The following is a 10,598-nucleotide window of genomic DNA, read 5'->3' as shown; positions in this document are numbered from 1 at the left end:
GGGAGTAGGATTTCCGATCGAGATTATGGTGACAGGCCCAAGATCCCCGTTCAAAATTATTCCGTTTCCACCGTCATCTCAGTATATCCATTACTCTCCTTCGACCTCCAATTCTCGCAGTAAGTATTACAGATCTTAAATTTATTATAAATCAGAAACAAAGTCCCAAATTTAATGAACTCTTTATAATTAGATACATAAAAAATAACTCTTCACAGCAACTAAATTAGATTCACTACACTATATTGTGCACAATCTGAGATATCGTACAAAACGATAGGTTTCTGCATGCTCCTTCATAGGTCAATGTTACTTGTATTAGGTTAATTTTTTTATTACCTTAGGTCCATTTCCCGAAAAAGCCGGTAACCTGATGGAAAATATTATACTTCCTGAAGAAGTTATCCGAAAAAAATACGTTCGGTCCGTGGAATCAACGATACCTTCAACCATCCTTCAGAGACTTCAGTTGTACAAAAGTACGTGACACTCAAATGTGAAGTTGGATAGCCAATGTGCAATTTAGCGTTGACAAAATAACCTGCTTCTTTTGCGCCTTATTAGCTACGTAGTGTTATTCAAAAAGTCTATTTAGAGACTACCATCTTGGTTCACGATCCAAGCTCTTTGGTTACAGTTAAAGTTACCCGAACTTGTACCAATTCTCACAAGAAATATCTCCCCTGTAACCTCAAATCTGTAACACGAAAAACGATAACTTAAAATGACTGCAGTTACTCCTGCTATTGTAGAGTTTTACTTCATCTATACCGCCAGAGACACTATGAGCCGGCTCAGTCGAGTGCTGAAGACACGTCTGTACTTTTTTTTACTTATTATCAAAATCCTGTAAGAAACTCTTAAAAATAAGTAATTTTTAATTTTATTTGTTCTAGTAATCTCGATGTATTTGTCTAAGGCGGGTGTGGATTCCGGCGAGGCATGCATCAAGCGGGCCATTTGCGAAGCTGCGATGCTACCTACAGCACGCGACGAAATCCTTGCTGGAGAATTGATCAGTGTAATACTTAAGTAAGTTATTTTTAAATTAATATATTGATTGATATAGTAAACTGATGAAAACTAGCGCAGTAATTTTCCGCAATCTTCATTGTCTAGGTGTCCTAGAAGTGTCTTAAAAGAGCTAACGTCCTCTCGCAGATCTATTTTACATGTCTACTGCAGTGTGATACTGTATTCATGTACGGTATACTGTATATATTAGTAAGGTGAAATGACATGATTGTTAAGAGCACAAGCAAAAGACCAGCTGGAGTTACACCTCAAATATATCCTCAGCCGGGTCTAAATTTACCGAAAATATTACGCTAGCAGTCATTTATATGAGTTTAAACGAATGCGTAATTGGCAATAACGCGAATTTCTGCGTAATTTTTATTTTTCTATGAACCAGATAGCAAATTTGTCGTTTGGCCGCTTAGTAATTCGTCTGTCCTATTTCAGTTTCCACAGGATAGGTTGAATGAATATCGAGCAATATGTTAATGTGAGGACACTTCATTTGGTCGTTCTACTTGAAACCAACGCAGAGATTTATATGAATTAAGCTCAACCGGCAAGCACGAATTTACACTATTATAATTAACTAGAAAAAAAGAAGAGGCTAAAACCTTTCCGCGAATCGTGACACAGTTGAGTTTTTCGCTGATTCCAGAGTGCCGGATAATAATCTACCTATGATGGCTGAGTACAACGAAGCTCGGAAATTGGGCGAAGTAAACAGAAACTGCTCGAGATACTTTGACTGTTCTATGACCATCTTCACTACAAAGTTAATATATGGAAGCGATGCGAAGGACTACCAACATTAGGACAGCTAGTCATTGTCGTCCAATTCACGTAAATGATCGTTAACACTCGGTTTGACTTACTAATCCAGTCTTGATGTGATTGAAAAACGGAGTGTTCGTTTTTCCGTCTTCCCGTCAAATCATATGAGGCTTCTTCGCGTACGTATAAACAGTTACCTAATAAACCTCAGGATTATTTTCGGCAAAATGATTAATTTGTTTTTTGTAGATAGCATACTAGTCTGATCATGATGCACGTGCTAACTACGATATAATAAATAGTGTCGCATCTGATTGAAATTTGGGATCTGTGAGTCTAATGTAAACTCAAAACGTATAATCGATTACGCTGATTCGTTTGCCCCAGGGTATTTCATTTTTTTTTTTAAAATGTTGTTTTAAAAACAGCGACGTGTGGTGATATGTCTAAGTGTGTTGCACTTTTCTTTTATCTAAAGCAAATCATACGTAGCTTGCAAGCTTCTGTAAAATATATAATTGATAAAATATAAACGAAGGGTGAGGCAGTAAACAAAGAGAGGCAATGCGGTGGCAAAGTTAGGTTTTGCCTATTTACTCTAAGCAAGAAGTCAAATTTCACCATAGCGTCTTGAAAATGTTTCCTATTCTTCTGTTTTCGCCGCGTTGCCCCTTTTGGTTAATCTCACATACCGTTCTTCATAAACCAAATCTCCCAAGGAAGTGAAGTTCCATGTGAGTCGCCAGATGGCGCTACCAGTGCCATCGAGCGTGATGACAAGCATAATTATCTACTAGTTTGCAGTGTTCTCGATCCTGAATCAGCCATTGAACGTTTTGAGGGAATTTGATATTGTAGTACGAATCGTCAACTTAATAAAGAGCACCTGTTATTCATTAGTTGTTACCCAGATAAAGGATCGCTCAAGAGTTGGAATAGCACCTATGCTATCAACGCACTGAAGTGCATTAAGGCGTTGCATGAAAGCCCTGTAAAATTTTGCAGGTTTTAACACAGAGGGAGCAATTCTACGATCACACTAACGCTACTTGCTCTATTCAGTCATAGTATAGAAGGCCCGGTAGTAAGTCGACCAATTTAAAACAATGTTGTTTAACAATAATGCATAGGAAAACAAGATTTAAGAGCATCATTTTGCCAGGAACAAAGTACACATTAGTTGTTGTTCTGATACTCAGGTCACAGCGATCTGATAAAATAGAAGGAAAAGTATTTAAAAGAAAACTAGGACACGCTCTCTGTGGTGCTCTTCTGGGAAACCTATTTATAGCACTGTATCTACCGTTTTGTTTACGACGACGTTTTCCTGCTAATATTGATAATGCGTATTGCAGCACCCACTGCGGTGAGAGGCTTCAGCCTCTTCAATTCAGAGCCAACAAATTTCATAAAGCCACCAATTTAGAGAAGATCACAGTAGCTTCCAGATGGACAATGTCTAATGCACATGTGCGTGTAAATGAAAACTATAAAAAAGAGATTATTATTTTGATCTATTCTGAGAGCTCGGCGGGATCGAAATGCATAGTTGGAGTTCGCGCAGCTCTCCAGGTCTCCCTCGCGTACGCTGTATGCCAACCGGCTGCAAAGTTGGTACGCTTAGATGAGCCTAGTGGAGAAGAGCAGCTCGTCGATACCGACGGCTTTGTTTTCCCGTCAAACTTTTTCAACATCACCCAGGAACAGTATAGTTTCAGTAGCCTGCACTCGCTCATCTGCTTATATATGTATCCTATACCCGGCGACGATCCACATTCCACACAAAGGAAACCAGCTTCCGATGGTTTCTTTTGGCCTCTGCAGACTAATTGTCACGTCACTTACTTCGCTGCTCATTTCACATAATAGGCAATGGCACTAGCACGATGCGTTGCTTACTTTACGTCTGGGGCGTATGAACATAAGCATACTTCCCCGTGCATAACTTCACGCCTGAGAGCACCAGATTGTTTTTTCGTTCTGTCAGTTTGCACATATGTTAAAGCGGCTACGTAAATTTTTTCTGCACATCTTTTTTACTTTCTACAGGGTGTGTAAAACTACTTGTCTGCAAATAAATGCTACGTCGGGGTACGTCGTTCCTACGTCATTCCAGTTCATGGACCTCGACTGTATGCTTACTAAGATGTTCGACTGACAGAATTTTGGCTATTTCAATCAGCTAACGGCCATCAGGTACAACAGTTTAACATATAGCTATGATGACTGCCATGGTGTCAATCGTTATGGTTAATGGGTAGTGAATTGATGTGGGAGACGTACAATCATCGTGGATTTGTTTTCTCTAATGTCATCACCTTTGCTTAAGTTACAATAGCAAGCATTGAACGTCATAGCATTGAAAGCAGCATCAACCTGAATACTTTCACACCTAATGATATAATGAGCAATCGAACTAGCTATGCAGGAAGTAAAGGATTTTTCCTAATAAAATGACCGAATTTGGTACAGGTAATCGAGTGTGGTCCTCTCTGTTGAATAAATACCGATGTTTATTTTATGCTGGTATTCTCAATCTTATGGCTTTGATTATCATCTTTCCAACTCAAAGCGTACTAATTTGTTTAAGAGGCACAAATTATTATGTAATATCTAAGCGTACTAAGTACTAAGGATTTCATTTGGCACTAATAACTGTATATCTCTTAGCAGAATGCTATAGTGCGTTCACGCTTTTAGTCTGTAAATGCACTAAAGTTATTTACGAAATTTGTCATAGACGATAACTAAGTTCACAGTAGAATGTTCAACTTTCTTAAGTAGAGCAACCGCCTCTCTTTGGTCTTCTTCTTGCTTTATTACACCACTGACAGCAGTTGAGTCAACCTAGTGAAGAGCTGTAGATCATTCTAGAGCTATATATTTATTAAACAAGCATGCTGAACTTTTTGTTGAAATGTTATAAGCTTTTATTAGATTTTTTCTATGTTTTTCTCTCTCGCGTTTTCCCATTTCGCTTCAAAACCGTAACTGGGTTGGACAGGTGCGCCTTCTATCGCCTGATTGCCGGATAAAAGCCGATATATCTCCTGTTCTGGAGCAATCAAGCGAACGTCAAATGGACGTGTCACGACATGGCCTTTCTACCGCGATCGCTGTTGTCGTTGCTATTATGACGTTATTGTTTACTTTTCGCTACTGTCTCTTGCTTTTTCGCACCTCATTTGCTTCGTATTGGTTATCGCCTCATTAACTCTATGTCGTGTCCTCATTATTACGCATTATCCACATCTTACTTCTTGTTTCTATCGCGCAAACCAGCGTTCGTTTTCGCGTGACTCAAGCCTGTCTGCATCCAATGTTTTGGTCTTTCTCTTTCCCCGCCCTCTTCTGTCGGAATGTCAGTTCCTTGCTTTCATCAAAGTTGCTCTCTCACATGCTTTAAACCTATACTTACTCCTCTACCGTGCTAATACAGTTCGTATGCCGTTATACATTTTCTGTCTTCCCTTTTCTTCCGCTCATGAATCACCACAAAGGACGAACAAAGGCCTCGAGTCGCAGCAGTAACAGGAGCGACGTCGTCGAGCAAATCAAGTTGACCTGAACATTGCGCACACACAAACGCACAACTTCCCTACACATACTGAGATGCCATCGAATCTATGGTCTCGTTTCAAGTCCGAGTTCCAGATGCTCAATGAAAACCATGTGACCATATAATGGGAAACACAGTACAATCGAATCATAATCATCTATTTCTTATGTCGCTTTGTCAGTTCTCTCTTTTGCCCTTCCCACGCACTGCCAAGCCTAGTGAAAGCCCAATGAGGGCACAACTTTGGGCAAACCACGAGATGGCAAGCACGGTTGCTCTAGACCGACATAAGGATAATTCATCATTCATGATACTTAGTGAAGCTCGCTGGTAATAGAGTAGTAATTTACTATCTCTAGTTACGTAGTATACCGGAATTCATCTTGAGGCAAAGTGCATTCCTATAACCAATATTACAGTGTACTTCTGCGCCATAATGAAAAGAACCGTTTTCTTCTTACAGATGTACCATTTCAAGTTCATCAATGTTAATATTTAAGGAATACCTGCACCTCATTGTCTTTCTGCATGCGCATTATGCCGAAGTCCTGCTATCCCCGCTGCGACCTGACTAGACTTGTTTTTGTTTTGTTAATAGCGCAATAATAACCATTGCACTATTATATCGGTCATCACCATTATGAAATTGTCATGCGCATCACTGTCGTCATTAATGCGCAATCGTCATATTAGAACTTCGTGATAATAACGCACATATGATCAGGAGCAATCCGCAAAGCCTTAAAGAATTGCTAGTATCCTCATAATCAGATCCTTAAATGAGGAACGGTATAGCCAGTTTGATAGATGACAAAATCGTTGATAGTATGAACCAATCTGTTTGGGAACTTTTCCTCTAAAACATATAAGTTTTCTCAGTGCAGTCATTAGGTATTTGAAGTACGAGTCTTCATCACGTAAGATATCATATAGTTCCTGGAAGTGTCGCAGCCCCAATATTTCGTAGATGCATTTACATTCGTTGAAAGTTGCAATACTGTCATAATCCTTATTACCTCATCACACCACCATTTTGAATAAATAAATTGCAGTTGTGAGTTCAGTATGTAGTACTCCTTCTGCGCCGGGCGCCTTCGTCGTTTATATATATAGATTATTTTTTTTATATATATATATATAATCTGCAAGAAATCTCGAACGGTGCGCCAGCATTAAATGGCAAGTCTAAATAATGTACACGTTATATTACAGTGATTTGTTAATCTTTCAATTTCTTTTGTTCGATTTCTTCTTCTACCTCATTTCGTTGAATGGCCTCATTGTCGTTTGTATGGAGAGTACGCTTTTTTAGGTCTTATTTAAGTTAAGAACTCTACCGCATACTTACGTGGGCTTTTCGTTATCATGTTCCACATTTGAGTATTGTTTCCGCAATTTGTTCGCTGCTGTTGAAGTTGTTACAGCTTTTCATCGTGTAGCATACTCTTAATACTTAGACTTGGCCTTCTCTTTTAATAACCGTAGTTTATGTATAGGCATTGTACAAGGAGACATTTCTGTTATGCAGAACGAACATGATGATCGTCGATGTCTTCGTCTTTCTTTTTTTGTCCTTTGTATTAATGTTTTGCTGTATTTCTCGTTTCTTCTGCCATTTTTCGTGCTAGGTATATCTGATTTGAACGGCAATAGAGTCCGCTGTTCCTGCATCTGTTTAAAGACCACGCAGGATCGACCATTTCGTACCCATCTGGTTTCTTATTATGTGTTTTTCGTTCCGATCGATGCACCTGGCCGTCATTAATGGTTCTGCTATTCGAACGTCAATGCCGAGCAGCATTCGGTTTCAGTTCAGACTTTCTGGGTTTTGAATAATCACACGCGATATTGTGTTACTCGGAATGAGAAACTGGCATAGAGGTAAGCACAATCTGTTTGTTATTCAGCTGCTGATTGATAGGCTTCGAAAGTCTCCGGCACTGAAGAATAGTTGAAGCAATACGTTGACGTAAGTGGTTTGTAGAGGTCTCGTCCTAAAATATCTGTGATGAGGTGAGAAGTGGAGGTTTGGTATCAACTGCATTCGATGTCTGGTTAGTCATGCCGTGGTACGCTGAGGTCGGATATGGTACAGGACTACCAGCACAGCCCCATTTGCTGCCTGAAAGGCTTCCGCAAGGACTATCCGCGCCCATCTTCCCTCCTGAAATTGTGAGACAATGTTAAAGAGGAGAGAACGACGGTTAGAACCCTTTGATTATTCCACGAACGATTGTAAATTCTGAGTGAAATTTAGAGCTCACGTAAATCCCTTATTTACTTCAAACCCCCTTATATGGAATACGTCTTCCTAAATAAGGTCACGTTTTTGTGAGACGTTAGACAATCGCCGTAATCCTCATTCAACACATTTCAATAATTCGCTTCTGTGAATGTTGCGGCTTCAAGCTAGCGATTTCGCATCTTTAAGTTAGCAGTTGAAAATCACATATTGGAAATATACGAGCGTTTGTGTGCATGCACCTTGGCCGAACTTTTATTCCGCAGGAGGACCACACTCTGGTGAGCCTTGCAAACAGTGTTGATTTAAGCAGTCATCGTCTGTTTCAAGGTGGCACGCAACCGGCGTCTGGTGAATTGTGGCTTGAATGAAGATATACAGGCTGGCCCTTCAAACGTAAAAGAACCGCGACGAGTACGCTCTTCAACAACTAGCTATACAACTGTCTAATATGTTTGATGTTCTGCGATGTTGCGCTTTCTCGACGACAACAGACACATTACAAATGGAGACAAATGTCTGACCGATAAAAGCAAACGAATACGCTTTGAGAAGGAACGCCAAACAGCAGCGCGCCGTCGCAGTAAACGAGAGGGCAACATGGGGTCTATGAAAATTCGGTCGCTTGCATAGACACAAGTGTTCTCTGCGTCGCTCACTTCGGTATTATGTGTCCTAAGGCGCGGGCGAACAACTAGAGACACTAAAGGTGCTTTCAACTTTTCCTAGAAAATTGAAGAAATATTCGAATGAATTTTGCTTTAGCGGCTTTCTAGGCAGGCCTTCAGTTAACTTAGCTAACTGAAATGACGCAAGCATGCTTAGCTGTTTAGTCATTTTTCAAGCGCTGATCCCCCAAGTCATTTGAGTGCATCAACAACTTGCACGTTTTGTTTGACGAAATTGATAAGTTTCACAGATTGGAACATTAAGCCTTACTTATAATAATAGTCGAATATGCAATATTTGATTAACTCAGTTTTTAAATTGTGTACCTGTTATCCCCCTCTATCGTTCTCTCTCAAGCGTCACTCTCCGACGCATCAATTCAAAAGTAAATAGAGCCTTTTCCGTTTAAGGGATCCGAAGGATCGGCCCCTACTCCGCCATTGACACACGCCAAATAACGGCAGCGCCGCTAGCGAAAGTCTCTCGGTATGTTATAAGTGTAAGTGTGTTTGTGAAGTCAATTTGTGTAGTCAACATCGGAGCTGGCCAAAGTTTTCCCCTCTCTACTTCCTATCGAAACACGCAAGAGGAGCTTTACATAGTGACAGAAAACAAGAAAAGAACAGCTGTTTCGTGCGTGTAGCTTGCGTAAAAAAACTTTGTTTCAAATTACTTTGCAATATTCTCTTCCTTATTCGCTTTCGCTAGTCGCTTTGCCTTGGCAGCTTTGGCTTGCTTGTCAGACAAGCGTAAATAATGACTCAGCAGCTCGTGCATAATTAGGCGACCCCCAAGAGCCTCTAGGCCTAGAAGCAGACGACACCCCAGGAGCATACCGCGGCACTCAGCAGACGACAACGACACAAGTACCGCGGCGCCTGGCGCAGCGGTCAATAAGAAGGGGGAGCTAACAGGCTTTGGCGCCTAGGGGTTATCTCTTAAAGCCATCTTAACTCACAATTTGGCGGAGAGGGTGGCAAGCATTTAGCAAAATGCCGTTGAGTCGCACAGCTGCCTGACCAGGAGTGGTCAAGATACCGAAAGAAAAAATACCACTTATGTTCATTATATTGTTGTCTCGCCAATTTGACTGACCAATAGGGTAGAGCCCTACCTCTTTTCACTCACCTTCAGCAAATCAGCACCAGGCTTTTTTTCTCTGTTGGCCTAACCGCCTTCATAGGATGACAAAATCTCAATGCATATGTCTAGTATAGTGTACTAGGTCGCGCGCATATTCACTGACGTGGCGTTGGACCCAGACATTTCAATATTGTTGTTGTTTCTACTGTTATTGCCGTCGACCCTTCAGGACTCTTCCTTTTGGCCAGCTCCCCTATTCCTCTTTTCCTATACAGCTTCCCTTTAGAGATGCTTGAGACGTTTGACTAGAAGGGCCTAGAGCCTAGAGTTCAGGCAGTCGTCCACGAAATTCAGCGGATCAAATGGGTGAGGGCGGTAGCAGCGCTAGTGGTCCGTTTATAGTAAGGGGGCATAATTTGGCAAATATTGGTTGGTTGTCTCTGGGGAGAAGCTCAGACAGGAGCTTCAGTCGTAGAGTTTTTAGCGAGCAGCTAGCTAGCTAGCTAGCTAGCTTCGATAGCAGAATGGCAGCATGAGAAGGCACCGGAACGGCAGACCGCGCTGCTATGCTCTCCCAGGGGTTGTCCTTTCGCTTCTTTTCCACTTGTCCTATTCCTCAAGGCGCGCGGCCAGCACCTCTTTGCCTTGTGTGTGCGCTCTCGCTTTCGACAGAATCGCAACCTTTTGCTATGCCCATGTTCTCGTATAGATAATGCGATAGGACAGAAACACGCGAAGGAGACGCGGTTACTCTAGCCTGGCTCACTTAGCAAAGCAAAGCAGCTAGGTAGCAATGATACAACGAACTCGGCTACGCAAATTGTACTCTATAGAAATCTGTATGAAAAACGAGAGTGGGCCTACTAAAAGTGAATTACTGGGTAAAATATTATTGCGCAACGAAATTATATGCTGATTGGTATGGCCTATTGACGAACTCGTTGACACCTTGACCAATTTCAAAGAAGACAAGAAGAAGGACTTGATTTGATGGCATAGCCATGTATGACAAATACATAACTCAGAATAGAATAGAATATACAGCAAAGAAGAGATAAAGTTGAAACTTTTCTTCACAGTTCCTAAGGCTGATTCGACGTAGAGCTGTTAGTTTGAGCCACTTTTAACAATGTCCTATGTCTTTTCGAAATCCAGATACAAATGCGGAAGAAAACACTTGTGAATATTGATGCTCACGCCTGATGATGACCGCCTAATTAGTATAGTTATTTAAAAAGAGCATAAGGACTAACA

General features: G+C 41.0%; 2 protein-coding genes across 3 annotated transcripts in view; one reads left to right on the top strand and one right to left on the bottom strand.

The window, feature by feature from the left end:
- The first annotated feature begins 354 nt into the window (after positions 1–354).
- LOC147758553 (uncharacterized) lies at positions 355–2,006 on the top strand. The gene is made up of 3 exons (XM_086977312.1): positions 355–479; positions 897–1,032; positions 1,676–2,006. The coding sequence occupies exons 1-3, from the start codon at positions 374–376 to the stop codon at positions 1,830–1,832; spliced, it is 399 nt and encodes a 132-aa protein (XP_086833438.1). The 5' UTR covers positions 355–373; the 3' UTR covers positions 1,833–2,006.
- Positions 2,007–4,697: 2,691 nt separating this feature from the next.
- LOC111243050 (uncharacterized) overlaps positions 4,698–10,598 on the bottom strand; it is a 76,070-nt gene continuing 70,169 nt past the window's right edge. For both annotated transcript variants that reach the window (XM_022788071.2, XM_022788072.2), the window contains exon 7: positions 4,698–7,514. In XM_022788071.2, the coding sequence (XP_022643806.2) occupies positions 7,345–7,514 (170 nt within the window). In that variant the 3' untranslated portion in view covers positions 4,698–7,344. The remainder of the gene's footprint in view (positions 7,515–10,598) is intronic.

Source organism: Varroa destructor, unplaced genomic scaffold (assembly GCF_002443255.2).
Source record: "Varroa destructor unplaced genomic scaffold, Vdes_3.0 BEIS01000001.1, whole genome shotgun sequence".
NCBI lineage: Eukaryota > Metazoa > Arthropoda > Arachnida > Mesostigmata > Varroidae > Varroa > Varroa destructor.
This window is presented reverse-complemented; position numbering and strand designations above follow the sequence as displayed.

Excerpts from the sequence above, each read along its gene's own strand:
- LOC147758553 (XM_086977312.1), top strand. The coding sequence starts at position 374 with ATGGAAAATATTATACTTCCTGAAGAAGTTATCCGAAAAAAATACGTT. Across the intron at positions 480-896 it reads GAGACTTCAGTTGTACAAAA|TAATCTCGATGTATTTGTCT; the intron begins GTACGTGACACT and ends TATTTGTTCTAG. Across the intron at positions 1,033-1,675 it reads TTGATCAGTGTAATACTTAA|AGTGCCGGATAATAATCTAC; the intron begins GTAAGTTATTTT and ends CGCTGATTCCAG.